The 16,210-nt window shown below is 31.2% G+C and overlaps 1 protein-coding gene across 3 annotated transcripts; it reads right to left on the bottom strand.

Moving 5' to 3' along the window:
* Positions 1–207: 207 nt before the first annotated feature.
* Positions 208–15,640, bottom strand: LOC114179647 (uncharacterized). 3 transcript variants are annotated; one of them, XM_085670888.1, is made up of 7 exons: positions 15,298–15,639; positions 15,142–15,205; positions 14,928–15,013; positions 12,645–12,753; positions 12,420–12,521; positions 11,913–12,010; positions 208–746 (listed from the first exon to the last, which is right to left on the bottom strand). In XM_085670888.1, exons 1-5 carry the CDS (start codon positions 15,314–15,316, stop codon positions 12,485–12,487), a joined length of 315 nt encoding a protein of 104 aa, XP_085527014.1. In that variant the 5' UTR covers positions 15,317–15,639; the 3' UTR covers positions 208–746; positions 11,913–12,010; positions 12,420–12,484. The 3 variants fall into 3 exon arrangements, with proteins under 3 accessions (XP_085527014.1, XP_085527015.1, XP_085527016.1); XM_085670889.1 differs by having other exon boundaries at positions 208–769; XM_085670890.1 differs by lacking the exon at positions 11,913–12,010 and having other exon boundaries at positions 15,298–15,640.
* Positions 15,641–16,210: the final 570 nt, after the last annotated feature.

Below are 16,210 nucleotides of genomic sequence, written 5' to 3' on the forward strand. Positions count from 1 at the left end.
TCAATAATTTTCCATTAGCATCGCTAAAAAAAACCATCAAAATTGTCCTCTATTAGACAAAACAATAATATATTTTAAATCATATATAAGTCATATTTGTCTAAATGATTTTTCCCAAGCATGTCTACGAAAATCATCATGATTACATCTATATAAAATCCTCTATTTCTTAATTACCTTAACATATCAAATCTTTCGAGAAAAATATTGACCAAATCTAATTACTCATATACAATTACAGATACTACAATCATGAAATTGACATTATTAAGGAGTAGCCTACATTAAAAATAACACTCAAAGGTATGTGATAATCAAACCCATGTGTAACATGACCACATTTTCGTTTAAGTTATATGGGTTGACTCCAAGATTAACTAAATCCCTAACTACATGTACGTATTCTTACACAAATCTAAACATACAATCATACAATTCAAAATATATTTGTAACCTGTCAAATCAATACAAGACTCAAAAACATATTTTTAAGCAACAACTCAAATATTAAGCATATAAATTTGCACTCTGAATAAAAAAAACATTTCAGGGATACCAAATTGGTAACCAAGTTCAATCCCTAAAAGCCTATGGTAATCAAACAGGACAAATTTCCAATATAATGTAAAATTACAAAAAAGAAAAGAAAAGAAAAAGGCACCTGGTTGAAAAGAATTGACACATGTAGTCGATGTTACCTGACTTGAAGATGGTACAACAACGAGAAGAAGGCTATGCCAAGGGGACTGCAAATACAAGGAGGTTGGAACTGTAAAGAGGAAACATTGGCAAGAAGGTCGTAGCATAATAAAAAATAGCTAAAATTCCAACAAGCCAATGGTATATTCATAAACTAAACTAAACAGTTAAAAAGTCAATAAGTTAAAACAAATAATTCTAAATTTCTAACACATGTAATTAACATTTATTATATCTCATACATTCAATTGACAGGAGCAACATAATAAAAACATCAAACAGTTATAGAGAAACATAAATGTACTTTAAAAATTAACTTGCTTAAAGAACACAATTATTTGTTCCACTTCTCTTTTCTTTTTTATTCTTCTTACCACAATGATTCTTCTCAATAACACAATCCTAAGTTCACAAACTCATATCTAATTCATCAAAAAACATTCACTAAAAATTCGGCATAGTCAAACATAATCATCCAAAAATTTCAAACACAGTAAAAACCTCTAAGTGTATTCCGTCAATTACACTTAAAATGCATGCGCCAACTCATATTTGCAAAATGAATAGATATGAAGTCTAGACAAAGAATTCATTAGTAGTCTGAATAAAAAGGGGCAACACAAAACATAGCCATATAAAATTTCTACTATGTACAAAGAAAGTAAAAGTGCAATTCGACAATTTTATTTATGGTGGAACAACTAATAATATGTTCATATTAAATTTGCACTGAACCAAGAAAATCAAAATACAATTCAAGAATTCCACGTGGGATATTTCAAAATATACCTTTGTGGGTAATGCATTGCAAACCAAACAAATTCAAAGCGATATATGACAATTCTATTTAGATCTATGCCTAAGGGCTTTCAAAATTGAAGCCATAATATCAACTAAGACTTATAAAGTAAATACAAAATATAAACCCACAGTGGTCAAATCTATATAAAGCTCAAAAACAATATTTGTTACCCATAAATTCAATATATATCCCAATTATAATTTCAGTTCCATACGAATTGAAGCTCCCAAACCATTATTATTAAAAACTTTCATCTCGCAAAACAATTCAAAGTGTTAACTCAAATATACTCATCCAATATCCTAACTGTTGGTTCTCAAGTGGGTATTCACCAAAGTCCCACATCAAGTAATATGAAGAAGAGAGCAGCAGAAAAATACTATAAAAGTAAAGAGTTGGTTTTAGAGTTGTCACCACAACTCAATAAGTCTCTTGGGTGTATGAGGGGCTTAGATAGTTGTGTGTCATTTGAAAGTTTGCAATTTTTGCTAGAAAAATTGCACTATGAAGGGTTTGCAATTTTGGTCCACAAAAGTTGCACTATGAAGGGTTTGCAGTTTTGGTCCATAAAAATTGTATGAAGGTTTGCAATTTTTGCCAGAAAAATTGCACTTGGGTGATAATATACTTCTTGTTGAGTGGTTGTGGATGTAGGCCTTGAGGTGCCGAACCACGTTAAATTTCCTGTGTGCTTTTATTTATTTTTCTGCTCTTATTTGTGGGTGTGCTTCCGCTTGAAGAGATTATTATTTTTAGTGCGTGATTTTCCAACAGTGGTATCAGAGCTGAGGTTCTGACCAAGGGTTTCTAATCAAGGGAGGAAGAGGAGCAATTTGGCATACCAACCAGAATCAACATCCTTTTGAAGGGAATGGAGTTCATGTGTTGTGAGATGCTCCCAGATCTACGAAGGAGGTTGCAAATGGTACTCATGTGGCCTAATGAGTGATGTACCATGGAGATCTGATATGTGTGAGTCATGGTTTGCGACATGTGCATGGAGAAAGTGCTCTACGGCTTACAAATCTGTGTTGTTGTGTCAAGTAGACTGCGATGTTTGATAATGTTGGATCTGCATGGTGAGTGTGGAGCTCGAAATGTCCAATGGTGGTGTTTTGCATGACTCACGCGATGCTTCGTCAACAGTGTTGCGTCGTTGTGTTGTGGCCGTGTCGTGGCTTGACCAAGGTGGCGTTATGATGGATTCCCTTTGAGTATCAGTGAATTGTTAGTGACAATGATGTAAAAGTTGCCGACAACGAGTCTGGTGTGCAAAGCGGTGAGGGCCGTTGATGGGAAAGATTGTCATCATCAGTGAGTCTGTGCATATCACCAGTGACAAGAGTGGTTCAAGCATATTTGTTGGATCACTAGTGCCAAGAGTGGTTCAAGCATATATGTTGGTGGTGTGTCAAATGTTTGTTTCATAGCATGTGAGACTTTTGGTGAAGGGAGGATATGTTGGTTCTCAAGTGGGTATTCACCAAAGTCCCACATCGAGTAATATGAAGAAGAGAGCAGCAGAAAAATACTATAAAAGTAAAGAGTTGGTTTTAGAGTTGTCACCACAACTCAATAAGTCTCTTGGGTGTATGAGGGGCTTAGATAGTTGTGTGTCATTTGAAAGTTTGCAATTTTTGCTAGAAAAATTGCACTATGAAGGGTTTGCAATTTTGGTCCACAAAAGTTGCACTATGAAGGGTTTGCAGTTTTGGTCCATAAAAATTGTATGAAGGTTTGCAATTTTTGCCAGAAAAATTGCACTTGGGTGATAATATACTTCTTGTTGAGTGGTTGTGGATGTAGGCCTTGAGGTGCCGAACCACATTAAATTTCCTGTGTGCTTTTATTTATTTTTCTGCTCTTATTTGTGGGTGTGCTTCCGTTTGAAGAGATTATTATTTTTAGTGCGTGATTTCCCAACACTAACTATGGACAAATAATTTATATTGTGCCCCCTCAATCTCAATGTAGATGCACCACTGAAGTACACAACCAATATTACAATTATAATCTCTCAAAAATTATTCAGGCTCAAGAAATAGCCATTAAAAAAATAAAGCATTCATCTCATAATAGAATTGTAAAAAACAAGACAAATATAAGCACATGAATTTTATAATTTTCAATATTAGAGGCACATTTTCAACTAAAGTTATAAAACTTTCAAAATATGATGCATAATATAAAAGATTTAAGATTGGAAGAACATTATCATTTCAGATTTATAGTGTTCATAAAACAATATATCTATAGGTTGTAAAATCCATAACATGACCAAAAACAATCTATCACTCGTGATCAATACAAAAATCTTCAAGAAACATTTTAAAGGAACAAAGTCAATTTGCAAAGAATAAAAATCTTGAACCACACTCAATCAATTCAATTTAGGATACACAACTCTTACTGTTCTATTTGGGCTTTCTGACCAATACCATATATCAATATTTGATATAAAAGTCCAACTTAAAATTAAATTAGGTGGAAAAAATATATTTGAATTCCGTAAATTCAATAAATGGCTCATTAACAAACATTCAATCCCTCATTGGATAAGAAATATTATAAAGGAGAACTTAAATAGTCATCCAAAAATTTCAAAAATAGCCAAAAACTACCAACTACATTTAGAAAGCAAGTGCCACTCATATTTATGAAATAAATAAATATGAAGTCAAATTATAATATGGAATCTTTTCACTTTGGTTGAACAAACCATCAAAAGATAGACAAGGAATTCATCACCAGTTTGAATAACAAGGGGCAACTAAAAATTTTCTATTTTGAACAAAAAAAGTCAAAGTGCACTTTGAAAATTCTATTTATGAAGGGACAACCTAAAACATGCAAATATGAAATTTGCACAATGAACCAATAAAATCAAATTGAATTTGAGAATTTCAAGTGGAACAATTTAAATATACCCTTATGATGTGCCTCATAAAAACCAAAGTTTTATTCAACGATTCCATTTAGGGTGTATGCCTAACTAAAATTATAGGGATTTCAAAATTGAGCCCCAATATCAATTCATATTTTAAGAGCGAACAAAAAATATATCCGTAAGTTATCAAATCTCTACAAAGATCAAAACCAACCTATGTTCCCCATAAATTCAATATAAAACCCAATTGTAATATGCCAAATTTACACGAAATTAGGCTAAAAAACCATCATTGTTTCTTGTGATAACTATAATTTTTCATCTTACAAAACAATTCAAAGTGTTAACTTAAATATACTCATATCCTATCTTGACTATGAATAAATAATTCAAATTACGCTACTCCATTCCCAATATGGATGCCCACCCAAGTTACATGACAAATACCACTTATAATTTTTCAATATCATTTGGATTTGAGAATTAGACATAAAAATATTAAAGCATTCATCTCACAACTGAATTATAAACACAACAACTCAAATATAAGCATATGAAATTTGCATTGGGAATAAAATTAATTTTATAGGGCTTTCAACATTGGTGGAACAATATCAACCCAAATTTTAGGATTTTCAAAACTGGAGCACTATACCAACTCAAGTTATACGACTTTCAAAGTTTGAGGCACAATTGTTACCCGTGATCAACATAAAAAGCTTTATGAAGCACTTCTAAAGGACAATTTTGACATATGCGTGTGCAAATATTAAAAAGAATAAAAATTTTAAACCACACTCTATCAATTCAATTTAGGATACTCAACTTACCCAATTCAATTTGGGCTTTCCGACCAATACCACATACAAAAATTTGAAGTACAAGCCGAACTCAAAATTAACTTAAATAGAAAAAATAAATTCGATTCTTTGTAAATTCAATAAAGTACTCAAATATTAACATTCAAACCCTCATTGGTTAAACAAATCATAGTTCAACCAGATTATAAGGGGCAACACACATATAGTAATCTAAAAATTTTAAAATAGTGAAAATTGTCAATTACATTTAGAACGCACCCCAACTCATTTACAAAAATAAAAAAGTATGAAATCAAATTATAATTCTGAATTCTTCCACTTTGGCCCAACAAACTATCAAAAGATAGACAAAGAACTCATCCCCAGTCAAAAAAAAAGGGCAACTCAAAACTTTCTACTGTGAACAAAGAAAGTCAAAGTGCACTTTGAAAATTCTACTTCTGATGGATCAACTCAAAATATACCCATATGAAATTTGCATAGTGAACCAAGAAAATCAAAGTGCAATTTGAGAATTCCAAGTGGGATAATACAAAAATATACCTTACAAAACTTGCACTATGAAAAGAAAAAATGAAATTGCTATTCGACAGTTCCATTTAGGGTGTATACCCAACTCGAGTCACATTTACAAAATGAAAAAGCATGAAATCAAATTATAATTCGGACCTTCCACTTTAGCCTAACAAACCATCAAAAGATAGACAAAGAATCCATCGCCAGTCCGAATAACAAGGGGCAACTCAAAACTTTTTACTGTGAACAAAGAAAGTCAAAGTGCAGTTGGACAACTCTATTTATGATCGGACAACTCAAAATATACTCATGGAATTTGCATAATGAACAAAAAAAATCAAAGTGCAATTTGAGAATTGCAAGCAGGATAATACAAAAAAAAAACCCTTACGGAACTTCACTGTGAAAAGAAAAAAAATCAAATTGTTATCCAAAAGCTCCATTTCGGGTATATACCCTACTCAAGTCATATTTACAAAATAAAAAAGTATGAAATCAAATTATAATTCAGATTTCTTCCACTTTGGCCCAACAAACCATCAAAAGATAGACAAAGAATCCATCATCAGTCTGAATAACAAAAGACAACTCAAAACTTTCTACTATGAACAAAGAAAGTCAAAGTGCACTTTGAAAATTCCACTTATAAGGAGACAACACAAAATATACCCATATGGAATATGCATAGTGAACCAAGAAAATAAAAGTGCAATTTGAGAATTCCAAGTAGGATAATACAAAAGTATACCCTTACAAAACTTGCACTATGAAAAGAAAAAATCAAAATGCAATTTGACAATTCCATTTATGGTGTATTTCCAACTTAGGTCATATTTACAAAATAAATAAGTATCAAATCAAATAATAAACGAAATCCTTCCACTTTGGCCTAACAAACCATCAAAAGATAGACAAAGAATTCATCACCAGTCCGAAATAAAATAGGCAACTCAACTTTCTACTGTTAACAAAGAGAGTCAAAGTGCACTTTGACAATTCTACTAATGATGTCACAACTCAAAATATAACCTTATGAAATTTGCATAGTGAACCAAGAAAATCAAAGAGCAATTTGAGAATTCCAAGTTGGATATACAAAATTATAACCTTACGAAACTTGAACTGTGAAAAGAAAAATTAAAAGTGTTATTCGACAGTTCCATTTAGGGTGCATACCCAACTCGTGTCATATTAAAAAAATTAAAAAGTATGAAATAAAATTATAATTCTGAATCCTTCCACTTTGGCCCAACAAACCATCAAAAGATAGACAAAGAATCCATCATCAGTCCGAATAATATGGGGCAACTCAAAACGTTCTATTGTGAACAAAGAAAGTCAAAGTGCACTTTGACAATTCTAATTATGATGCGACAACTCAAAGTATACTGATCTAATCTACTACAAACGTTTCCAAGAAACTTTTTCTTCTAATTACTTCTCACATGCAAAACGCTTAAACAAAAAATATTGATCTAATTTAACTATTGAAGCACAATTACAGATACAGCTCAAAGGGAATATACGTACTATTAATAACAGGGTGACACAATAACAAAAGAAGACATATCGCTTCAAGATTCCCTACTTAATGCATTATCTATATAATCATATTACAAGATAATTCAAATCCTACAATCACAATTACAATATTAACCAACATATAAACTCATATATAACAACTATATAATAAAAATAAACCTAAGTTCCAAAATTCGTATTTAAATACCAAAACATAAATAAAATTTCGCAAGCACCACAATGAAATAATCGACAATCAAATCTACTACAAAGGTTTAGGATAACCTTTTCCTTCTAATTACTTCTCACAAGTAAAACCCTTAAAGAAAAATAATTAACTAGCCTAACTACTGAAGCACAATTACAGATCCAACTATAAGGGAATTTACGTACTATTAAAAACATGCATATACAACCGCAAAAAACAAGCGTCACTACATCATTGAAATTTAAATCTCAAAACATCATTCACTATAAGATCAGCTAAATCTAAAAAAATTTAATTAATCCGAAAACTAAAAAGACCATAGTCCTCTATTAGACTAAATAGAAATAAATTGTAAACAATACATAAGACAAATCTATATAATAAGAAACTTTTAGAGGTAACATAGAATCATCATTGCATTTATACAGAAACTTGCATTCCTTAATTACCATAACATGTCAAATGGTTCGCGAAAAATATTGAACAATACTAACTTCTCACAGACATGTATATAGTGACTAAACTAACAAAATGTGCATATAGAAACAACAATCAATTCCATGAGATCATGTTCAACACGACCAAAATTTTGCAAAAGTGATATAGTGTCTTTCTAAGATGAACTAAAACGCTAATTGCAACAACGTACTCTTAAAAAATTCAAATAATCCAATCACACCAAAATTTCTATCTAGCATAATAACTGATACAAGACTTGAAAAATCTTCCAAAAATACAATCCTATTTTGAAGAACTCATACCTATTTCTTCAAAAACCATTCACAAAAAAATCAACATGACCACAATTTTGCAAAAGTGATATAGTTTCATTCTAAGATGAATTAAAACACTAATTGCATCATCATACTCTTACAAAATTCTAATAATTCAATCACAACCAAATTTCTAACTACAATAATAACTCATCACAATTAGGCTACAAGAGCTGATAGATCTTTCAAAAATACAAACCTATTTTGAAGAACTCATACCTAGTTCTTCAAAAATCATTAAATAGAAATTCAACACTCAACTAAACACTAAAAAAATCTAATAACAGTAGCAATTAACATAATTATCAATCGCAATTAGACTAAACATAAACAAATTTTTCAAAAACACTACAATGAAGTAATCGACAATCAAATCTACTACAAAGGTTTACTAGAACGTTTTCCTTCTAATTACTTCTCACATGTAAAATCCTTAAACAAAAACACTGATCTAATCTAACATCTGAAGCACAATTACATAAACAACTCAAAGGTAATATACGTACTATTAACAACATGACTATACAGCCAAAAAAAAAAAAACCATCACTATGACATTCACTACATAATGCAATAACTATATAATCATATTCTAAGAATATTCTAATGCTACAATCACACTTACAATCCTAACCAAAAAATAAATTTATCATATTCAACAACAATTATATCAACAAAACAAACCTATAGTCCAAAATTCATATTTGAATCCCAAAACATCGTTCACAACAAGATCAGTTGAATCAAAATAAATTTAATCAACCCGAGAAATAACAAAACCGTAGTCCTCTATCAAACTAAAAAGAAATAAATTTTAAATGATACATACGACAAATCTGTCTAGTAACAATTTTTCACATGCAACTGTATGAAACAATCATCATTACATTTATACAAAATATAGCATTCCGTAAGTACCCTAAAATGTCAAATGGTTCGCGAAAATTAATGACTAACTCTAACTACTTACAGACAATTACAAACACAGTACTCAAAAAATGTGCACATAAAAACAACATTCAAAGCTATAAGATCATATCCAAGACGACCACAATTTTGCAAAAGTGATATAGTTTCATTATAAGATTAACTAAAACGCTAATTGCATCACGGCACTCTTACAAAATTCTAATAATACAATCACTCCCAAATTCCTAAGTAGAATAACAATTAATCACAATTAAGCTACAAGACCTAATAGATCTTCCAAAACTACAATCCTACATTGAATAACGCATACGTAGTCCTTCAAAAATCATTCACCAAAAATTCAAACTCAATTATAAACCAAAAAATCAATAACAACAGCAATTAACACAACTATATCCACAATTAAACTAAACATACACAAAGTTTTTGCAAGCACTATAACGACAAAAATGAACAATCAAATCTACTAAGTTTTACAAGAAACTTTTTCTTCTAATTACTTTCTCACATGTAAAAACCTTCAACAAAAATACTGATCTAGTCTAACTACTGAAGCACAATTAAAAATACAGCTCAAAATGAGTTTACTTACTATTCACTACTTGCATATACAGCAACAACAACAAAAATATGTCGTTTTAAGATCCACTAGCTAATGGAATATCTATATAACCATATTCCAAGATAATTCAAATCCTACAATCACACCTACAATAATAACCAACATATAAATTCGTAATATATAACAACTATATCAACAAAACAAACCTCAGTTGCAAAATTCTAATCTACAACAAAGGTTTAGGAGAACCTTTTCCATCTAATTACTTCTCACAAGTAAAACCCTTAAAGAAAAATATTAATCTAGTCTAACTGCTGAAGCACAATTACAGATCCATATCTAAGGGAATTTACGTACTATAAACAACATGCCTATACAACCACAAAAAAATGTCACAACATCATTCATATTTAAATCCCAAAACATCGTTCACTACAAAATCAGCTGAATCTAAAAAAATTTAATCAAATCCAACACTAACAAGACCATAGTCCACTATTAGACTAAATAGAAATAAATATTAAACGATACATAAGACAGATCTATCTAATAACAAATTTTTACAAGCAACAAAGAATCATAATTATATTTATACAAAAACTTACATTCCTTAATTACGCTAACATGTCAAATGGTTCGCGAAAAATATTGACCAATACTAATCTCTCACAGACACGTAGAGTTACTAAACTCACAAAATGTGCATATAAAATCAATAATCAAAGTTATGAGATCATGTTCAACACGACCACAATTTTGCAAAAGAGATACAGTTTCATTCTAAGATGAATTAAAACACTAATTGCATCACCATACTCTTACAAAATTCTAATAATACAATCACAACAAAATTTCTAACTACAAGAATAACTCATCGCAAGGCTACAAGACCTGATAGATCTTTCAAAAATACAATCCTATTTTGAAGAACTCATACCTAGTTCTTCAAAAATCATTCAATAGAAATTCAACCCTCAATTGAACACCAAAAAATCTAATAACAGTAGCAATTAACATAATTATCGATCGCAATTAGACTAAACATAAACAAATTTTTCGGAAACACTACAATGAAATAATCGAAAATCAAATCTACTACAAAGGTTTACTAGAACCTTTTCCTTCTAATTACTTCTCACATGTAAAATCTTTAAACAAAAACACTGATCTAATCTAACTTTTGAAGCACAATTACATAAACAACTCAAAGGTAATATAGGTACTATTAACAACATGACTATACAGCCAAGAAAAAAAACATCAGTATGACATTCACTACATAATGCAATAACTATATAATCATATTCTAAGAATATTCTAATGCTACAATCACACTTACAATCCTAACCAAAAAATAAATTTGTCATATTCAACAACAATTATATCAACAAAACAAACCTATAGTCCAAAATTCATATTTGAATCCCAAAACATCGTTCATGACAAGATCAGTTGAATCAAAATAAATTTAATCAACCCGAGAAATAACAAGACCGTAGTCCTCTATCAAACTAAAAAGAAATAAATTTTAAATGATACATACGACAAATCTGTCCAGTAACAATTTTTCACATGCAACTGTATGAAACAATCATCATTACATTTATACAAAATATAGCATTCCGTAAGTACCCTAAAATGTCAAATGGTTTGCGAAAATTAATGACTAACTCTAACTACTTACAGACAATTACAAACACAGTACTAAAAAAATGCGCACGTAAAAACAACATTCAAAGCTATAAGATCATATTCAAGACGACCACAATTTTGCAAAAGTGATATAGTTTCATTATAAGATTAACTAAAACGCTAATTGCATCACGGTACTCTTACAAAATTCTAATAATACAATCACTCCCAAATTCCTAAGTAGAATAACAACTAATCACAATTAAGCTACAAGACCTAATAGATCTTCAAAAAATACAATCCTACATTGAATAACGCATACGTAGTCCTTCAAAAATCATTCACCAAAAATTCAAACTCAATTATAAACCAAAAAATGAATAACAGCAGCAATTAACACAACTATATCCATAATTAAACTGAACATACACAAAGTTCTAGCTTCCCTTAGGAGCTGAAAAACAGTGGAACAGAAGGATAATAGGGTTACTATTGCGAACCTTAACGGAAATCATGAAAACCAACTCGGAAAGGAAAAGTAAGGTTCAAAGACCAACTTACGTGAGATGGAGCGAACTCTTGAGCTAGTACAAACGAGCGGAAACTAAACCCTAGCAGAGCTTTGTTTTAGGTGCAAAGGGAAGGTGACGGCTGATTTTCTGAGAGTGATGAGAGACAAGTGAGTTAGGGCAGACTTAGGTCTGTTTTCTCTCTTTGGGCCAGCCCTAAGGCCCAATAGTTTGGGGCAGCCTTTTAAAAAAAAAGGACATAACGAAAAAGTGGGCCTTACAGGGTAGTTTAGTTAAGATATTTTTTGGTGAAATTAGTTAAGATGCTGAAATTTTTACTAAGTTTTTCTGGACCTGTGATATAAAATTGATGAATTTTATTTAGTTTTCTTTAATATGCTAATTGTATGGTTTTGAAACTACCTTACTATATTTAGTTAATAAACTGGTGCGAATCCTTTATATTGCTTTGACTAATGTCATATATTATCGGAAAAATTAAATAAACCCATCTTAGAACATAATTGTAAAGATGAATGGAGTTTAACATCAAACACACCTTCTCCATGAGAGACACGTAAATATTGGCAAAACATGGAAACCTTGGAACCAGAGGCTTCAGAGTTATACGTGGAGAAACAAATACTTGCAGATCAACAACCTGAGATTATTTAGAAGCATAAATACTCTGTATTAGGTTAAAACAATTGAAAATTTTTACAACTGCAATACAATTTAAACCATATACTCTATTTTCAGAAGGTCATGAAGTACAAACATATACCTGCACCGTGGCTCGAAGCCCAAATGCTTTAGTTGCAACAGTGATATTAGGATTCCCAGCCCACTTTCCATGATCAACTCCTTTTCATCAGTAGTATAGACTTTCATTCCTGGCATATATTCAAATGAAAATTAACATCAATCAATCTAAACTTCTTCTATTACCTGAAAGAGTAATGAAAGATCTGCTTAAGGAAAATATGGAACCATGAAACTTGTGACAGTGATTTCATTTTGCAGTTCAAGCAATATCAGTAACACTGTGCATACCAGAATCATAGCCTTACACAATGGCTAAGATAGGATGTGTGATTACCTTCTGAATTAGTAGCTACTAGGATAGACCATAATAATAAGTTTAACTTTGGTCGACAATCTGTCGCAGACCACAAACATGTACGGTATAATTGAAGATTGGAGGTGATGGTGCAGTTGAGTGCCAAAAACAACAATGTGGGTCTCAACTCCGACTTTGAGATGGATAAATAAGTCCATAATACTAGCGGTTAGGGACCAATGCTAACAGAAAACTTATAGGGAGGACCATGTCCTCATAAAAAGCAGAGGACAACGAAGTCTTTGATATATAGGGAGGACCATGTCCTCAATATATTTGGTGTTTAATTCTTTGATATATATCTAGTTGTATGTTATGTATTAAATGAGCATTGCAAGTTAAGATGATTTTTAGCTATTGATTGCTCCTAGTTCCAGTAATTTTATTTGATTTTTAACAAGTGGTTAGTTTATTATTAATGTTAATCTTAATATTTATGATTAAATTTTTAGGAAGAACCGGTGAAAGCATAAGATGAGAGTTAATCTTACTATACCATTAAAATTGCCTCTCTTGATATCAGTTCTAAGATAATTGAGCCACCGAAGTCTGCAACTTTTCCCACACCTTAGCATTTATATTGTCACTTCTTAGCATGCTAAAATTCATATTGTCGTTACCTAGATGAATTAGTGTGATACGTAGATATATAGTTTCTCTAAGAAATTTTATGTAAGTTAGCTTTAATTTATGAAAAAAATATCATTCTCGATGCAGTTGTGTCACTCTATGAGTAATCTGTTAATGTTAATATTTATGATTAAGACTATATCTTGTGCAAGTGGTGGGGTTTATTGTGTCTTTATCTGATTACCATATATAATGCAATTTATTTTATTTTATTTTGAAGAGCTTAATTGGAAATTTTCATTAGCTTTTGTGATAAAGCTTACTCTTGCACGCCAACTAACGACATATTTTCTTCTTATCTTATTGTTGCAGACTTTTGGATCATCATTGAGTGTGGTGTTTGGTTCATCATTGGACTTATTGTTACTCTCCATGGATCATTGGTGTTTGGTTCATTTGGAGCAGTGAAGTGTTTAATCTGATTTTTTTTTTTTGGTTCATTTGGACCATGCTTGTATTGTTGTTCTAATTGTAGAAACTAGGTCTCACTCCATGATGATATAATTTCCAAGCCTTTTCATGGTATTTCTCTCTCTGCTTTATTTTTCTGGGTGATTTTGGGATCAAAATTTTGTATGGAATATTTTCTTATTCTGACAGTTTATGTGAAAATTATGTGATTTTTTACTTTCTGGCACATAACTCTCATGGTTCTTCAACAGGGTAAAGGCTTTGTTGAATATTATTATTTTTGGGTGCCATTACAATTGAAAATTGATAGGTTTCTTGTATGTATAATTAATAGTTTTTTATATTAAAGAAGGCATATGGGTTGGTCCTAGCCCAAGGGCTTTTTTGGATATTTAGGACCTGTGGACTTTTTCTATTAGGGACTCTTTGGCCCCGGCCCATGTGGGCCAGGGCCAAATCATATGAAATTCGCTAAATTGATAGGTCTAGAGATATGATTTCACTCAAAGATCTACTAAATGCTAACTACATTTTAATCCTACAATCACTCTAAAATATATCATATTTTAATGGTTAAAAATTACCACAAAATATATTATATTTTAACAATTAAAAATCACAAAAAAAACATTCAAACTATTTTTTAAATATTTTAAAATCCTTAAAGCATGACTAAAATGAGCAAACCAAGGAAAATCTAACTCACTAATTGACGGTACCTAGAACATTGGTGTAATAAATAGAAACATCAAATTAAAATATTAGCTTAAAAACAATACTAATCCAAATGCTACTCATCATTTACAGGAATTATATTTATACAAGTGTTTGCATGTGCGTATACCTCCAAATGCTATAGAACATCATCCCCACCATTGCATAAGATGAGAGTTAATCTTACTATACCATTAAAATTGCCTCTCTTGATATCAGTTCTAAGATAATTGAGCCACCGAAGTCTGCAACTTTTCCCACACTTGAGTAAGCAATTCCTGTTCAATAAAAAAAAACTTATAAATGATTCCTTTAGTTGACTTCTGACAGTATATATTACTCACATCTACATAAAAGTATATATTACTCATATCTACATAAAAACCTGAAGAATAAACACTTTTACCATATAAACCCATTAGGACTCCAAATCACATAGTGGACACAAACGCCTGGATCTTTAATGCAACCTGAATTGATTGTGATTATTTTTATTTTCAGTCATTGCAACTCAACAATTATGAGGATTTGGTAATCAGCAAATACGGTGGGAAAAGACAACCTGAAAGGGCATTGTACATGCACTAAGATCCCACACTTTAAAGTTCCTCATGAGCAACCGCTCCCTAGAGCCCACTTCCCACAAAGCAATGTCCCCCCATTCGTGGCAATTGAGACGTTGAAACAAGAAAACCAAATTCAGTCAATTTAGAGCATGAATAGTTAATACATGTAACTAATAAGTCAACACTAACAAAAGGCCTTAAAAGAGTAGCATATCCAGAAGCCGTGTTTGTTGAACTGCATGAAAGTCCATGCTCATAGGAGCTGTGTTCATAGTCCGCACGACAGTCTTTAGCAAGTCAGCAGGCGCATTAAAAGCCTTATCATTACAAGGGAATGAAACTGACAGTACATTGACCAACAAATTTACCTGCACAAAATAAACAAGATTCATAGCAGAAATATAAAAGTGTTTAGCGATGACACATGCTTATTTCTGAGTGGACCTCCAAAAGTTTAATTTCTCTATAAATACTCTGCTATCAGCTTTAAGTTTTCTAGATAAAGCATGCAAACTTGTGAGAATAACAAACAAAATCATTCACTAAAATTGTAATCCTTAACTCTATATACGCTGCAAGCATAACTATATCTTTGCTTTGTGTGTGTTTGTGAACTACACTGTTATGGCTTGTGGAGATTTAGCTTACCGTATATATTCTAAGTTACATTAAATTAACACAGCAAAAATATCAGATAAATCATGTCATGCTTAACAGAAATGAACTGAAATGAAGGAACCCTAGGGAAGCGCATAAGTGTGGACATCATTTCCTATCATGCTTATCATGTTACTTCTCAAACAAATACAAAGAAAATCCCAGCAAATATGGATAAACCACACATAGGGTAATCTATTTATAATAGAGAGAGGTACAAGTAAAAAGAGTAACTGAAAATAAAAAGATTAA

This window comes from Vigna unguiculata, chromosome 3 (assembly GCF_037176805.1).
Source record: "Vigna unguiculata cultivar grain cowpea cultivar isolate G323 ecotype 2 chromosome 3, ASM3717680v1, whole genome shotgun sequence".
Taxonomy (NCBI): Eukaryota; Viridiplantae; Streptophyta; class Magnoliopsida; order Fabales; family Fabaceae; genus Vigna; species Vigna unguiculata.